Raw genomic sequence first — 17,789 nt, forward strand, 5'->3', positions numbered from 1 at the left:
CTTTTGTTTGCTTTTCATTTTCCAGGTGATTGCATATGCAGCCTAGTTTGACAAACGATGCCTTATGTGGGGGCTCCCTAATTGGCTGTAACTGCATTCTGATAAGTGGCCCATGGTTTCATTATGGAGTGCAATCCCCCACTCACATGGAGTGCCAGAGGTTCATTCCTGAGCAGCTCCACCCAACAATGGCAGTCCTTTGAGATTTGAGTGTTGTCTCTATTCTGGCTGATCCCCAACTAAGTGGTATTACGCCTCACTCATCTGTTGCACCTGCCTTTTTAATCTCATGTTGCTGCAGAAATTCTCTAAGCCCCATGTATCAACTCTCAGGCTGGCAGGACCCATCTTCAATACCTCTTTGCCTGATGGTCCCCACATTACCTATCCAACTACATTTCTATGCTTTGGAATAAAACAACAAATGTGTTAATCTGGGGAAACACAAATCCAACCAGGTGTGAAAAATGCTGGTCTGCCCTTGTTGAAGATACCCTGAATCTTATTCTCTCAGGCCTCCCTCCTGTGGTTTCTGAGATGCACCATTTCTTCCCTCACAAGAGCCCAAAAGACTAAATCTCATTCCTCTACACTGTACTCCTCCAAAAGGAGACCTCTCCCAGGCCTCCCTGATCATCTGTGGAACAGTGGTGACAGGGTACGTCATATGAACTGGCACCCTTCTGTAAGCCCTGTAGTACTCACTGGTACTAAACCACCAGTGGTCCTAATCTTAGAATGTGGGAATTTGGTACCTTTTGACCTCCACTCTGGTCTTATTCCAGAACAGTTTGTAACAAACTCACAAACTGTTTGTAACAGAAAGACTTTGTTACAAATTACTTCGCTACAGTCAGTAGCTTAGGTCCCCAGAAACAGATAGTGATGAATGTATGCAAGTGACTTCTTAAGGGGGTATTAAGTTAAGGAAGTGGGAACAGGACAAGGAAGAGGAGGAAGCACACTCAAGCAAGGGTGTCATTCTGATAAAGTTGCACAGAAGCTGACCTCAGGCCTGACTCCTCCAGGAAGTTTTGGAGTGTAAGGTGCACCTGTCCAAAATAAAGGAACTGGGCTTTTTTATACAATAGCAAGAGGGCATTTCAGGCCAAATGTAATGTATATCAGGAGCAGAGTGAAAAGGGAAAAAGGGTTACAAAATCCAAGGGATCTGGTGGACTACTACATCTGGTCAGTATCAAACTTATTTTTACAAGTTCCATGTCATGGAACAAGCTAGAAAGTGGTCATTTGTCCTAAGATTTCACTAATAAAAGCTGGAAATGTCATTTGGTGTAGACATTCATTTTCTTCAAATCTATTTCTGAAACAGTCACAAAGTCAAAGGATCTCAAAAATAATGTTTATTTTAAGACATAATATGTGTCACCTAGCACCAATGCTTCCTAAGTACCAGAATTCTACCAGTTACTATTACTCTTTGGAACTTAAGTTCTTGATAGATCTGCGAGATGATTGTCATAACATAAAACAGACATTACAGTCTCAAAATCATTCACTAAATGTATATAGAACTACATTGGTAGTTATTTAAAACCTTTGTTTCACATAAACAAGTTAACACCAGTGGTTTTGGCCACATTTTCCTTGAAGACTGGTATAAGGAAAAGTGCATGAACCTGAAAATGGGCTTTTTATTCTCACTTCATTCTCAAATGAAAACTTCTGTAAAGACAACTTTCCTCCTCCCAATCTCCTAATTTTTAACTTTCATTTTTACCAACTCACCACAGTATAATTTACTGTCTAACTCACATTGACATGTATGGTGAAGGGAAAAATATAAGACTTCAGCAAATTACATATACAAAACATTTTCAGGTTTTTTGTTTTGTTTTGTTTTTTTAACATAAAAGGAAGTGGAAGATACATATAAAAACCTGCTTTTAAATTTACCTTTCTTGAAAACAAACAAAAATTTACTGGTTTGAATTAATTTTGGCAGACTTTAAGCTAATCTTAAGACCTATTTTTATTTGGAGAGTAACAAATACACAATTTTTTTAAAAGTAGAACTTGATGCTGAGCTAAAAGTAATCTAAGTTGGACTTCAGGCCTACTGGCAGGCAGGTAGTCATTTTCCGTATTGCAGGCAGCCCATGATGGTTGTCGTCTATATATCAGATGTCTAAGGACATGCGGAAAAAATCTGTGAACACAATCTTCCCATGCTATTTTCAGATGCTCAATTCACATCTTTAGCTTACTCAGGTTGTTAGAGGCTTGGGGAAGATGACTAAAGATTTCACGATGAAAATATCTGTAAGAAAAACATAAAGGAAACTTTACAGACTGATTTCTTATTACGAATTAAGTACTAGGTAATATTCCCTAATACTAGTAATATGCCTAGAAATGGCTGCATGCAATTCAAATGAATAACATGCATAATGTTTAGAGATGATTCTTTGCTGATATCTAAATTATAAGAAAACAAAGAAAAAATGGATAACACTGAATATCATCAAAATTAAAAAGCTTTGTGCTTCAAAGGCTATATTATCAAGAAAAAGCAAAGACAACTTACAGAATGAGAGAAAGTATCTGGGAGTTAACTATCTGGTAAGGGTCTAGTATCCAGAGTAATAAAGAACTCTTACGACTCGACAATAAAAAGACAGAAAAACGTAATTTAAAAAAAGGCAAAGTAATTCTGTAAAAATATACAAATGGCCAATAAGTACATGAAAAGATACTTAACATCATTAGTCATTGGGGAAATGAAAACAAAAGCCACAATGAAGTATCTACTTCATATCAAAGTATGGCTATAATCAAAAAGATGGACAATGACAATTGTTGGTGAGAATATGGAGAAACTGGAATACTGAGACATTGCTGGTGGAAATGGTACAGTAGCTCTGGAATAGTTTGGCGATTCCTCAAAAAGTTAAACATAGAGTTCTAATATGACCTAGCAATTCTAGTCTAGGAATATACCCAAGGGATTTAAAAATGTCACACAAAAATGTTGATATGACTATTCAGAGCAAAAGTATTCATTAGAGCCAAAAAGTGGAAAAAACGAAAAGGCCCACTGACTGATGAATGGATGGATGAAGGTGTGGTATATCCACACAAAGGAATATTACTCAACTCTAAAAAGGAGTCATGTGCTACTACATGACTGGACCTTGAAAACACCGCTGAGTGAAAGAAGCCAGACACAGGAAACCACATAGTGTGTGTTTGACTGCATTTACAAGTTTCCCTTGTGCATTCCTATGAAAATGTTCATCAGATGAAATGGCATAAAGTGAAGAGTATCCCTTCTTTCAATTTTTGCCACTTTGCTTTTAGGAAAGACCCATGTTAGTATAGTAATGGCTTCTTTTGTAAAAGTGAAAAACCTCTCCGTATTTCTTTCAGTTAGAGAAAACGGGTACTAATGAGGTCATTTGTAAAAGTAAACTGGCATAATGTAAACTTTCTGAAAGTGGGGGATACCTGTATATGAAATGTTCAGGATAAGCAAATCCATAGAGACAGAGAACAGATTGGTGATTGCCAGGAGGCAGGAAAAGGAAGTGACCGCTAATGGGTATGGGTTTTTTTTTCCTTGGGGGCGGGGGGATGAAAATGTTTAAAATTTGAAAGTGGTGATAGTTGTGCAGCTCTGTAAATACACTACAAACTACTAAATTGTATATTTTAAAAGAGTGAATTTTATGATATGTGAATTATATCAATTTTTAAAAAGAAATTTTTTTAAAAAGGCTTTATATTTAGGAAACAAAATCTTTATGCCTCAAAAAATTCTATTTTTAAACTACACAACTCAAGTGAAATTTGAATCCCAAGACATAAAACCATATTTATTAACCTCTGTATCTCTAGCATCATGCCACGTAAAAGTTGATTGATCTGAATTACTAATCCCACTGCTCCTCTTACCTTATAGTCCTAACGCCCGGTCTTGATTCCCAAAATTATCAGTTATTTGCTTTTGGCTAGAATTCACATAATCATAAAACATATTTAATCAAAGCAAAGATAACAGAAAAATTATTAAATTGAACATCCTTAAATCATAAAATTGATCATGTCCCTGTCTTATACCAGTCACATATACGAAAGATGCTGGGGATTAAAAAAATAGGATGAAACAATTCTTCCTTTCTACAGGCTCAAACTCTAGGCATCACAAAGGCAACCTGCATAAAATGTAATGTTTATGACAAGTAAAGAAAGCAACAAAAGGCGTATATACATATATTCTATTTAACAGAGTACATTTTTCATTATTGGGCCTTGTTATATTCTACTTTTTAAAATTTATTTTTTAATATAGTTGACATATAAATTAATTTCAGGTGTACAACACAGTAATTCAATATATTAACTTCCCTGACCAGGAATTAAACCTGGCCACAGTAGTGAAAGTGCTAAATCCTAGCCACTAGACCACCAAGGGAAGAGTTGTTATATTTTCACTTTGACTATTAAAAAAGTTTGAATGGTTGGAGAAAGTTCACAAAGGTCAGAGCTGGCATTCAAAAATCTCTAAGTGATAACAGAAACTTATAAATAGCTAAGTTACTTGTCTGAGGTAACATCTAATTATAAAGCTATATAATTTACAGCTAGAAAGGACCTTTACAAAAGAAAGCCTGTCTTAAAGGAAGAACCCCGAGGCTAAAGTGATCTGGACATTGAAAGTTAGTGTCTGAGTCCAGTGAATCATCATAGCTGTTTCTCAACATCAAAATCAACATTTATACCACATGTAAGCTCAGAGAGTGTCCAGCTAATGAAACCTTCTCAGAGGATAAAGAGCCAGAAATGTATTTACCGACTTCTTTTTTCTGATGTATAAAATATGAATATCTTCGCTTCGATATTCTTCATCATGTTTTTCCAAAGGAATTTTTTCAAAGTCAAAGTCCAGTTGAAGGAGCTATAAATTTAAAAGAAATATACTTTAAATTCAATAATATGAACTGTCCTGTGGTGAGAGAAATCAGAATGGTGGTTATGTTTGGAGGAGTACTGACTGGGAAGAGGCACATGGGAGCCTTCTGAGGTCGTGAAAATGGTGCTTACTTGGGTGTATACACAGGAAAAATTGAGCTGAGCACCTGACATATGTGCATTTTACGTGTTTTAACTGAAAATGTTTAACAATATAAACTTTTCAATTATAAAGTTTCAAAACTTCATCGACATTCTTATTAAAAAAAACATGAAAAAAATTTTAGCATATATCTGAAGCAGTCATATATTTGCTTTCTCATTTAACCAAAGCAGTCCTTTCAGTGGACAAAACTGCATGGCTACATATATGTAATGTGATGGATTTTTGCCCATAAAAAGGGTTGAGTGACCACTAGGGGAAGATGGGTGAAACTCTATGCATTACTTTCGCAAATTCCTGTGAGTTTTTATTTTAAAAAACAGAAAAAAAACCCCAAAATAGATAGGATATCTTGGTTGAAACTTTCACAAAAATGTAAAGGAAAACACAGAAGTAAAAAATATATCTCATGCTATGCTTCTATGATGTATTCTACAGAAGTAATACATACATCATTAATTAAATCATCAATATGTTCCCAAAAGCCAGCAGGTTTAATAAGAAAACACTGAAAACTTTCTCAGAAAAGACAAGAGCATCACCATTATTTTATACTGTTTCATAGATACTAGATCAATTAATTAAAAAAAGAAATAAAGGATCAGAAAATATTTTTTTTAAAAAAGGGAGAAGGCTCAGTAGAACGGCAGGCTGTGAAGAATCCTGGGGTTCATGTTTTCCTCACTCAAAATTACCATAATATACTTGAATACACAGTCACATACAACCTCCCTGAAGGGCAATTACTACAAAGATAGATCTAGTAGAGTTACCTACCTCAAAATATTTTTTCTCAATTTCTGGATTTTTTCCCATTGTTCGCTGTTCATAACAACATATAATACAAGTCTCAGGTCCACTGAGATCTTTTAGAGTTTTCAACAATGGCTCCAAAGACTGTTCAAAAAGAACATAATTTTTATGACTTAAAAAATTTATATTTTTACCATAAAGGGGAGTAGAGGAGGAGAAATGGGTAATTATAACTCCCCTACACTTTATCCATTTTTGAATCATTCCAACAAAGTACATGTGGTTAAAGCTCAGTTAACTAATGATTAGTAAATTCCTCTTAAGTAATCCACCATTGTACTGACTGCATTTTGGAGTTCCCATGAGAAAACATATGGAACTGACTTCACTTTTAAACATTAGTTTTATTTAATCTATTTAACAAGATTTAAGCAATCAACAATTTACCTACAAAACCAAGTCTGACCTAACCTGAACATAAACTGGCTCAATGCTCATTATTTGAAAAATGATCGATATCCATAATGTTACACAAACTGATAACTTAAAAAAAATCATTCTCTGAGTCTAATAAACCTTGCCACAGAACAACATATTATTTACAATGCAACTTAATTCTCAATGTCATAGTTAACATGTCATTGAACTAGGGATATCTAAATAAAAAAAAAAGAAATCTTAGCTTTTCCAACAGATACAAATGGCGAATCCTTTAAAAATTGTACAGAAACCACTAGTAACATGCACGCTTTTCTTATCATGATTCAAAGGCCTAAATGTTCATCATGAGTGTATATAGTGTCTGGAGACATTTATCTTCTCCTGTCTCATCAAACATAGGACAAATATCCTGCATTCGGTTATCTTAAAACGTGTGCCCTAGAATCCAGGAAATACATCTAAAGGAAGAGGCTTCACTCATCATCAAATACCTACCTCTTCATAGTATATGCAGTCAGCCATCAGAATGTAGTCTGGCGGAGAAGGAAAGTCTTCTATTTCTTCCCCCCTTAAAAATGTCAACCAAATATTTTAACTGTTACTTTGATAGTTTAAAACATTCTTGTTTTAAAAACAAGACCCAGAAAGTCCCCTTAGCATTAACCATGATTTTAGTGAAACACAACTTAAAGCAAACTATAAATCGTTATCTTAATATAAGCTGAAAGGCCATACAAACCATTTCAGTACCTTGGTGTGAATAGAACCAGTGACAAGATGCTTGTTCATATTAATATTCATCTTCAGCAAGTCTTGCAATTCCTCAAGATCGGTGACTACAACATCTGCCCTATAAAATAACGTCGATTGAGGCGTAGGCACAAGGGTAGGAAGCCAGTAAGCAGGGTTTCCCCGCCAAATTGGTACCCCCTCCTGCCAGCTCTTACCCGAGGGTAGCGGCCATGAGCCCCACGGCGCCAGTGCCAGAGCCCAGCTCCACTACGGACCGCCGGCTCAGCGTGTGGGCCCCATCGCCAGAAAACCCAGGCGTTTCCAGGTATTTAGAAAGGACAATGGCAGCATCCCAAACTACACAACCCACGCCGCCGGAGCCATACTGCTGTAGTCGTAACACTGTGCCATCTCTCTTCTCCAAATCTCGCACGAAGTTCCGTAATGGGTCATCCACCGAGCACTCCAGAGTCGTCGCCATTGCTGCCCGGCAACAGGATGCGGCGCGCACAGTGACGTCATACCCACGCGCACCCGCCCCCCCTCAGACTCGGGCTTGAGAGGGGCTCGACGCCACCTAGTGGCGGAATTGGCACGTCGACACGTGTGCGAAGGCACAAAGCCCGGAAGGCAGCATTACCTGGGCGTGGCCGAGTGCTAGGCCATCTGCTTCCCCTACGAGCTGGAGTGCCTCACGCTCAAATGGTCAGTCTGGTAATAACGAAGTTTGTTTAAGTCACTTTTCCAGCTAAAGTTAGTATAATCTTTAAAAATCAAAGCCAACCTCATGTTTTACCTGGTTGGAGAGTAATTCACACAGTAGTTACTGGCCTTAAATCCAGGCAGTTTCCAAGATCCTACCAAGGATGGCTATAATCTTGTTTATCAAGAGTTTCCTAGCATGCTTCTAATTTTTTACCTGAATTTATAAAAATAGGTGGCTAGAAGCTTGCTGATTGTGTTTAGCAGTGAAGACAATGTCATCCCTTTAAAATTTACATCACTTATATGCTTTGGGATTATGTAACTGAAGTACAAAAATATTGAAAATAAAGTGTATAAACATTTCTACAGAACTCAAAAATCTCCCCCCTTGTTTTTTATATTGAAAACACATTTTAAAAGTCTTTTAAAAATTAAGACTGGGGTGATTTATTAATCTTGTTAAGAACTCTGATACAAAGCACAGTAAAAGGCCTCAGACTAGTAAATAAACAATGTGGCTTTTGGCTACTTTACAACTGCTGCTACTGGCACTATCTGCAAAACACACTTTTTCATCACTTTAAATGAAGGAGTCCAAATGGAAAATAAAAGTTTTACTCAGTTCTCTGATTAAAAAGTTTAATAAAGCTTTAAGATTTGCTGTTTTAAATATTACCAATCTAAAAAAATATTTAAAAAAATTTTAGTTAACACAAGATGTACAGAGGAAGTTATTAGGTCTTGAGGGCAAGCAGTTGGTTCCTACGCCTTAAGAAACTTTTCCTCTTAATTTACGAATTAGTAAAGTAGCAGATTGTATTATAGGCCTCAAGTCACTTAAATTTATATGTTATTAGCATTATCTTTAAATATACAATATAAACAAAACTGTACATACATGGCATATTAACTGTTTTCCAAAACAATAGGCAACTCATTAGCTAAAGACACCACAGCCTGTAAAAACAAAAGGCACCTCTGAATAATACATGCCCTTTTCTCCTCTATGATTGGGTTAGGTAGTCTTTGTTTACATTTTGACAAAATAATAAACACAGTGCATTCTATTCTTTTCATTCTATTTTTCATTTTCATATTCAGCAGCAAATTCTGGCATTTAAGACATGGCATTAAAAAGTTTAAGAACACAGGGTATTATTCACAATTCTCCTAAATGTAAAAACTACAAGTAAAAACTAGAAGATGGTCAAAGAGGTTTAGAAATCAGTAACACCATATATCCCCTATTATTTGTGTAAATTTATTGCCTTAAAAAGGCAGCTATTACTCAAATTTGAAAAATTCCACAAATGCACTATCCCTTTTTAGTGCAATGTCACTTAAAACATATTTTAGCAGAGACTACAGTGCAAATATAAATTCTTTATACTGGCCTTGTGGCAGCACTGAGGATCCAAGACAAGGCAATGCTACTGATCACCTGAGGATAACGGTAAAGGACTTTTGTATCTTTATTTTTCCAATTTTTAAAAGCTTATTTGATCAGTAGCATTTTTAAGAGCATTATTTGTAAAAAGTACTAAAATACTAAAATACTATGCCTTTCTTTTTAATAAATTAAAAAAATCCTTTACAAATACCATTCCAGTGTCAATGACTACATATGGCTAAGGTCATTGAGGAGTTTCTGCATTTTCTAGCAAAGGCAGTCTATACAATGGGGGGTGTGAAAGCTCCCGTTTGTAAGTCTTTGGTGGCAGTTTTGGGAGGTGAGGGCTTGAAGTCTGCCTTGGTGGAACAGGGGGAGCTTGAGGATGAGCAAGATTATTCTGACTAGAATTGAGCACATAGCTTCGACGTGGCACCCTTGGAGAAGGTGTGCTAGGAGGAGTGTTTGGCGAATTCGGAGACGTACTAACATCTCTGAACCAGTCTGGATCTCTGTGAAGATGTCCCAGCGGAGGTGGCTGAAGATTAAATGGACAGTTTATAAAGTGTTCTGGAGGCCGAAGGGGAACTGGTGGAGGGGTATCAGGAAGAGGATCTCTTGGCGGCGGTGGAGGTGGACTATGCAGAGGCCCATCAAATGCACCAGTAGGAGCAGGAACTCTGGGTTTTACCTTTGGAGGAGGAGGTTGTCTTGGTGGAATAGCAGGGGGGTCATCATCAGATTTCATATTTCCCTAAAAAGAAAAGTAGTTGTTATACTTCTGTTCTCCTAAAAAATCTATGAGAAAATGTTTTTAAAAGATTGAAAAATTCTTATGTGTCATGTTAAATCCAGAGGCTCAAACAGGTTAATTTGATTTCATGATCAGATTTATGAGAAAATTATTTCCAGTTTAATTCAGGGCCCGGTTTAATATTTCTATAATGAGTTGTTTTAACTGAAATCTTAGAATATAATGCCTCAGGTTATCTTCCTTTGTATATACATTTCATAAATTCATCCATTTTAATAATAGGCAAGTGAATGAAAACAATATATGGTTATGTAGATATGAAAGGACATGATGTAAAGAAGACTTAATATCCAGCTACTCTTTTCTGGTCATCTATTTCTAGATGGCCAGTGAGGCTTAAAGTCATGGTGTACAAAGTGTGATCCAGGGACCAACAGCATTAGCACTAGTAGGGAACTTGTTAGAAATGCAAATTTTGGGCCCCATTCCAGATCTACTGAATCAGAAACTCTTGGCAGTCTGGTTTTAACAAGCTTTCCAGGTGATTCTGATCCAGCCTAAAGTTTGAAAGGCACCAGTTAAAAGTTTGAAGAATGCTTCGAATACTAAAGTTCTTTCCATCTCCACCAGAAAGAAAATGTACTTCTTTTGAGTATCTGTGAATATGCCTATTTCGAAAAAGTATTATGTGGATTAAACAATTATTTAAAGTACTTTTCAAATAAAACAACCCAAATGTTTAAAAACCATAAAAGGTAGCCAAATTATAATTAATAGACAGACTCTTTATAAGATAAGCACTATTTTAAAGATTCACAGCTCTGAAGTTGAGGCAAATTTAAGTTCTGTTGACTACCTTGGAATTTGAAGCATCATGATCAAACTTTTTTCGAGGAGGAAGAGGTGGAGGAATCAGTGGCTCTTCACTAAGTTTATGTAAACTACCACACGAACTGAAGAAAGACTCTGCAGGTAAAAAAGATTAGTTTAACCACAATTCACAGTGCGACCATTAGACAAACTTAATTTAAATTTGTGATCATCCCTGCTATGGCTTCTGTTAGACTGTATTGTAGCTGACTGTTGATTTCTCTATCTTCTCCATTAAACTGTAAGCTTTCTGACATACTATTTAATTCAGATTAATAATGACATTCTGCTCCCTGAAAAGCCTTTTTAAAATCTAAAACAGACAAAACGAACATATTTGTATAAACTGCAGTAGCTACAATCAGATACATTTCTACACAGGTAATAAAACTTCCATATAAGAGATCATAGGTAGGGTTGTTATCACATAACTTTCTCTTTGCATGTCTCTCATTGATAATAGACACAATATATAACCATATTAAAGGAATTCACAAAATAAATTAGGGGAAATATTACTACTAAACAAGCCACCAGACATAGAATAAGAACTATTTACATTTATTTCTTTTTCATATAATTAGAAAATATCTGAAATTATGGACCAACTCCCTATTTGATATCTTTCTCCACACAAAATTATCAAAATAGCAGAGACCATGTCTCATTTATCATCATACTGAGATTGGTTTCATAGAAGTTAGTTAGGAAAAGTTGATGAGTTTAAATTTTAAACACACGAGTACAAACTGCTTATGGGACATACGAGTAAAGATTTCAAACTCATTATTCCATGTCAAAATTGCTGTCCTGATCATGTGACTGCAGTCACCTCAGGGGATCTTGCTGGCTTAGGGTGCCGATAGTAGAACCAGAATATGTCTACAGGGTGTTGGCAGATGGTATAGAGAGGTTAGGCAGAGCACTATCTGCTGTGGATATATCCTTTTGCCTGTCCAGCATCCTCTGCCCTGTCATTGGGAGAACTCTTGGTGATAGGGAATCACCAAGAGGAGTGATGGTTAGTCAGCCAATTCTTCCCAGTGCATCCCAATTCCAGTCAAAAAGTGAGGATAGGACTTACTTTCTCTCTTAACATGATCAGATTTTTATCTACCATTCATGTATGCAGCCATATGCGTCAGTGAAAGCTGACCTACTCCTTAGCTCCAGAGATGGGCCCTAATTAGATCAAGTCAATCAGAGTAATCCTATTTCTTCAGCCAGAGTGTCTGATTAGCTGTAGGCACATGACCTAATTTAGACTAGTAAAATCTGAAAGCAGATTTGCTAGGGACTACTGAAAGGAAGTTCCTCGCTCTTTTGGAAAAGCACTCAGTCTGTCTCTGTATCTCTTTCCTTCTTACTTGAGAACAAAGCACATAACCTTTAATGCTCCTGCCACCACCCTTACAACCTTGAGAGAAAACAGCCTTAGATAAAGCTGATAATCTGGACAAAACAATGAAGAGTCAAAAAGAAACCATGCTAATCATCTATCATAGAACACTTCGGTTGCTTCCATGTTCTGGCCACCATGAATAATGCTGCTATGAACATCAGTATGCAAATATCTTTTTTGCTAAAGGTCTTCAAGTCTTTGGGGTAAATACCCAGTAGAGGGATTGCTGGATCATATGGTAGATCAATTCTTAGTTTTTTGAGGAACCTCCATACTGTTTTCTACAGTGGCTGTACCAATTTGTAGTGCCACCAGCAGTGTATGAGGGTTCCTTTCTCTCCATATTTTCTCTAACATTTGTTATTACTTGTCCTGTTGATTATAGCTATCCTACAATAGATTATTGGCTAAGAAGCTGTGGTACATATATACAATAGAATATTACTCAGTCATAAGAAGAAATGAAATACTGCCATTTGCAACAGCATGGATGGATCTCGAGATAATCATGCTAAGCAAAATAAGCCAGACGGATAAAATTGAAAATCACATGATATCACTTATATGTGGACTATAAACCTAAAAGCAACAAAGGAACAGGACAAACAGAAACTCATGGACATGGACTATAGACTAGTGGTTACCAGAGGGTAGGGGGTGGGGGAAGAGAGGGGAGGTAGACAGTTAAAGGAGGTCAAATATAGGGGGGTAGGGAGAGGGTGAAGTGGATAAAGGGTATAAAATATATGGTAGCTGAAGGAAACTGGACTTTGGGTGGTAAACACACAATAGAATATACAGATGTCAAATTATAATGTACATCTGAAAATTACATAATTATATTAACTAATGTTATCCCAATCAATTAAAAGAAAAAAGAAAGAGAAAGAAAGAAAAGGAAAGGAAAGGAAAGGAAAGGAAAGGAAAGGAAAGGAAAGGAAAGGAAAGGAAAGGAAAGGAAAGGAAAGGAAAGAAAAGGAAAGAAAGAAACCATGCCTTGGGTTGTCGCTTCCTCACAGAACATATATACTCATGGAAGCAGAAAATACTGAACAATGGTGGGTTGGTTGTGAAAGTTTTTGAATCTGGGTCTGACTCTATAGTTAGACCACTTAACCCCTTTGCTACATTTTTCCATACCAGGCACTCAATAACCCTTGCTAAAGTGTTAACACAATTTCATTTTCTATCAAGAGTTTTTCCCTGCAAAATCATAGTTTTTGTGAGCATTTTAAATAACTTAGTTTTCCAAACTAGTGAATGCAGAATAATTTACTAAATGATTTCTATAATGTTAGCTATAATAAATTACTTCCAATTTTTTGCCATTCATCAATTAATTTAAAAAATATTTATTGGGCACTTTCTATAGGGCCAAGCACTGTTCTAAGCACTAGTGATATGGTAGTGAACAACAACAGGCAAAAATTTATGTCCTTATGGAGCTTATATTCTAGGTTTAGGAGAGAGAATAGATATGGCAATTAAGTAAAAGTGTAGTGGCTACAAATCAGAAAAAATATTAGGTAGGGAAGGGGCATAAAAGGTAGGAGGAGAGCAATTTTAAATAGTGATTATGGAGGGCCTAACTCAGGTAACAATAAGCGAAAGCCTAAAGGAGGCAAGGAAGCATGCCATGAGGCCAAATGGGTGAAGAGTATTCTAGCAGACGGAATGCCAAGAGCAAAAGTCCTGATGTGGGAATGTTTCTATTTTTTTTTTTTTTTTTTAAGAAGGCAGAGTAGCTGGAGCAGAGGGAGTGATGGAGAGGACAGTAGATTAAGAACTCTGACAGATCAAAGGAGGCCAAACTGCACAGGGCCTTGTGGGCCCTCTGAAAGCACTTCGGCTTTTACTTTAAGATGGAAAGCCACTGGAGGGCTTTAAGTATAGGTGAGACAAGGTTAACCTACATTCTACAAGGACCTTACTGCTGTATTGAAAACAGAGTAAAGTGCGGAGGGTGGGAAGTTAGGGTACTACTATTAGAAACCAAGTAAGAGCTTATGGTGACTTGGACCTAGGTGGCAGCAGTAGACGAGGTAAGTTAGATTCTGAATATATTTTGAAGGTATAGAAGATATGTAGATGGATCACGTTTGGGGTATGAGATAAAAAGAGAGCTGTAAAAGATAATATTTTTGGCATAAGTGATTAGACAAATGCATTTAGAACGGAGATGATGAGGCAGTGGGAAGAACAACTTTGAAAGTGATAAAAACAAGCTCAACGTTGGAAGAGGTTAAGTTTGAGATTCCTATTAGATATCCAAATGGACACGCTGAACAGGTCACTGAATATATAATTCTAAAGGTCAAGAGAGGGGTTCTGGGTTCTGAAAAAAATTGGAGAATTATCAGAATATATATGATGCAAGAAAGAATGAGACAATCAAGTGAGTGAGAAGAAAAGAGGTCCAGGGACTGAGTCTGAGGGCCTTCCAATGTTAATAGGTTAGGAAAACAAAGAGAAACTAGTTAAGAGAGGCTAAGGAGCTAAAAGTAAAGTAGAAACCAAGAGGGTGGATGAACAATGTGACCTTCATGTATGTGACTTCTTCCCCAAAGTTTTTTTATATTTCGTATAAAGGAAGGTAGAGACTTTTTGTCTTTCTTGTTTGCTACCAAATTCCTAGTACTTAGCAGAGTGACTAGTACGAAGCCCAATTTTCTGTTGAACAAATAAGACTAAAGTATGTGAACATTTTAAAGGTTTCTTTCCAAAAGGAATGTACCAGTTTACAAGGTATAAATAATGTATAAAAGAATCTTTTAATATAGGCTTGCTCATACTTTGATGTCAACTGTTTATTTATGTCCATTGTTAATGGAGTCTTGCTGTTTTACTCATTGTAGATGAGCATTTTTTCATACTTACTATAAATATTTCTTTCAGGATTATTTTAGGATATTCAAATATTATGTAGTTGTTCTTGGAATTCTCTATTAAATTTCATAACAATTTTCTTTATTATATGGAAAATCTATTTTACTGCCATCCAAGATAATATCTAAAATTCCTGGTTCTAAAATGGCACAGTGTTATGGGTTGAATTGTATTCCACCCCCGCCCCCCGCAAAAAGATATAATGAACCCTTACACCTAGGTACACATAAATGTGACCTTATTTAAAAATAGAGTCTTCACATATATAACCAAGTTAGGGTGAAAGCGAGCCCTAACCCAGTATAACTGGTGTCTATCATAAGAGGAGGAGAGACAGACACAAGGGGAAGAGATGGTCATGTGACAACAGAGGCACAGACTGAAGTGATGCATCTACAAACCAAGGATGCCAAAGATTGCAAGCAAATGCCAGAAGCCAGAGAGGCCAGGAAAAATTCTCCTGTGTAAGTTTCAGAGGAACCATGATCTTATCAACACCTTGATTTTTGGACTTCTAGCCTCCAGAATTATGTTCTTCTAAGCTACTCAGTTAATGGTACTCTGTTACAGCAGCAATAGAAATAGACATGGTAAAAAATATTTCCACCATGAAACAACGAGGAAATTAATAACATACACAAACTTCAATGAAGCCAGGAAACATCTGAATCCTGAAGTGTCAGTGCATGAAGGTGTTTAATACAATGTATATGAAGGAAACAAATAGAGTAAGATGAAACCCAAATGTCTATGGTCAGTGTTACTGACAAACAGCAGCAAATTTGCCCCCACAAACCAAAAGAGGGATCAGGAGTTAAAGACACTGGGAACAATGGAGAGCATGGGCATAAAAACAGATGATCTGATTAAATCTATATAAGGGACAATTATTAACTCTCCAGTCTCCACTTTGTGAGGTCAAACAACTACCTCATTGCAGGAGACTGGGGGTTTTACTCTCTGGAGAACCTAATCTTCAGACATGGGAACACTAGTCTGTGCTGAAAATACAGATTTTCATATTAAAGGTGGAGACCTCCCAGGCAAAAGATTCAAAGATCCTTCTTTGGAGAAATTAAGCATACCAAGAGAAAAGGCCTCTAGAGTATAACATTTGAGGATGTCCTAAGTAAAAAAAAAAAAAAAAAAAAAAAAAAAAAAAAAATTCTCATCACTCTATCATTCTACCAAGAACCCCACAAGTCAACAAGCTCTGCTCATGGATATACCACTTCCCATTACTTTACATTGCCTCACTCTAAAATATAAACAGAAAGTCAGATACCAAACAAGAAAGGAAAGCCTCAAATATGAAAGATGAGAAGAAAGGAACACAACAGAAGGAACTCAGAAAAGAGATAATACCAGAAGAAAAATATTTTTTTTTCAAAAATACTATATATTCTATAAGAAAAGAAAGTGAATATGTGAAACCAGAATAAAATTATATAAAAATGACATGATCAGAGGGAACTAGAAAGAGTTCTCAGAAATTTGAAAATTCAAAATCATGATAAATGAAAAAAAATAAAAGAGTTGGAAGATAAAGTGAGGAAATCTCCCAGAAAACAGAACAAGAAAATAAAGAGGCAATAAGAGATATAAGACAAGAAAGTTGGAGGATCAATCTGGGATGTACAATAAGGAAATGGAGCTCCAAAAAAAGAATTAGAGAACATGATAGGGAAGAAATTATTAATAAAATGTTACAAGAAACATTTTCTAGAACTCAAAATCACAAGTCTTTAAATTTAATGAGCTTGCTGAGTGGACAGCAAAATGATAGAAAAAAAAAAAAGACCCACATTAAAGAAGATCATTGTTAATAATAAGATCCTAAAAGTTTCCTGAATATATTGTGGCAGAGACTGATAATCGTCCCCTAGTGCACCTTTCCCTTTCTTCTTTTAGTAATAGGATCCCATGAATTTTAGCAAGACAAAAAGCTGCCTAGTTAGAAACAACATCTCTAAGCCTCCCTTGTAGCTAGAAATGTCCATGTAACTAAGCTTCAGCAAACGAGAGAGCAGGAGTGATATGTACAACTCCCAGATGACATTTTTTTTTTTTTTTTTAATAACAAAGCTGCTTGCCCTCCACGTTCCTACTAGCAGAAAACTGGTAACGACTGAAGCAGCTGCTCAAGAATCAGAGATGGAAGCCCCATTTTGAGAACCCTGAATTGTCGTGCTAGCTTGAAAACTTTGTGAGGTAGAGTTGTCTACTTGCTCTGGCTATTGTGAAAAATAAATTATTTCATTTAAAGCACTGTATGTTTGGGTCCCTTTGCTACAGCAAAGGACTGAGACTGTAGGGTTATTGACAGAAGGATTTTTTTGGTCTAATTTGTTCAGTGCCACATCTCTTATACCTAAAATAGTGCCTGTACTTATCAGGCATTTAAAAATTATTCATGAATAACTTATGAGTGAATGATATGGAATGCCTAAACAGGAAGTATAAAAGCTAGAGGACAGTAGGAAAATGTCTTCAAGATTCTGAGTGAAAATGATTTAAAATTCTATACTCAGCCAACATGAACAATTGAATGTATAAATACAGTTCTAGAAATGCAAGAACGTAAAAACTTTATATCCTATGTATCCTTTCTCAAGCAGCTACTGGAGGATGTACCCCTGCCAAAGTAGGAGAGCATATCAAGAAAGAAGACAAGGAATCCCAAAAAACAAAGATCCAATACAGGAGAGAAGTGAAGGGAATTTCTAGGATGACAACAAAAGAAACTTCTAGGATGACAGCT

At 36.3% G+C, this 17,789-nt stretch overlaps 2 protein-coding genes across 4 annotated transcripts in view; both read right to left on the bottom strand.

The window, feature by feature from the left end:
- Nucleotides 1-1,345: 1,345 nt before the first annotated feature.
- VCPKMT (valosin containing protein lysine methyltransferase) lies at nt 1,346-8,104 on the bottom strand. Of its 3 annotated transcripts, XM_016145771.2 has the most exons (7): nt 7,237-8,027; nt 7,029-7,139; nt 6,785-6,857; nt 5,873-5,992; nt 4,814-4,918; nt 3,916-3,971; nt 1,346-2,281 (listed from the first exon to the last, which is right to left on the bottom strand). In XM_016145771.2, exons 1-6 carry the CDS (start codon nt 7,500-7,502, stop codon nt 3,954-3,956), a joined length of 693 nt encoding a protein of 230 aa, XP_016001257.2. In that variant the 5' UTR covers nt 7,503-8,027; the 3' UTR covers nt 1,346-2,281; nt 3,916-3,953. The 3 variants fall into 3 exon arrangements, 2 of the variants coding, with proteins under 2 accessions (XP_016001257.2, XP_036073716.1); XR_001597086.2 differs by having other exon boundaries at nt 3,916-4,918; XM_036217823.1 differs by lacking the exon at nt 5,873-5,992 and having other exon boundaries at nt 1,346-4,918; nt 7,237-8,104.
- Nucleotides 8,105-8,325: 221 nt separating this feature from the next.
- SOS2 (SOS Ras/Rho guanine nucleotide exchange factor 2) overlaps nt 8,326-17,789 on the bottom strand; it is an 82,052-nt gene continuing 72,588 nt past the window's right edge. Inside the window, exons 22-23 of the mRNA XM_016145768.2 lie at nt 10,727-10,836; nt 8,326-9,870 (exon numbers count right to left, since the gene is read on the bottom strand). Of these exons, the coding sequence (XP_016001254.1) occupies nt 9,361-9,870; nt 10,727-10,836 (620 nt within the window). The 3' untranslated portion in view covers nt 8,326-9,360. The remainder of the gene's footprint in view (nt 9,871-10,726; nt 10,837-17,789) is intronic.

The sequence above is a fragment of the Rousettus aegyptiacus genome, unplaced genomic scaffold (assembly GCF_014176215.1).
Source record: "Rousettus aegyptiacus isolate mRouAeg1 unplaced genomic scaffold, mRouAeg1.p scaffold_m13_p_3, whole genome shotgun sequence".
Taxonomy (NCBI): domain Eukaryota; kingdom Metazoa; phylum Chordata; class Mammalia; order Chiroptera; family Pteropodidae; genus Rousettus; species Rousettus aegyptiacus.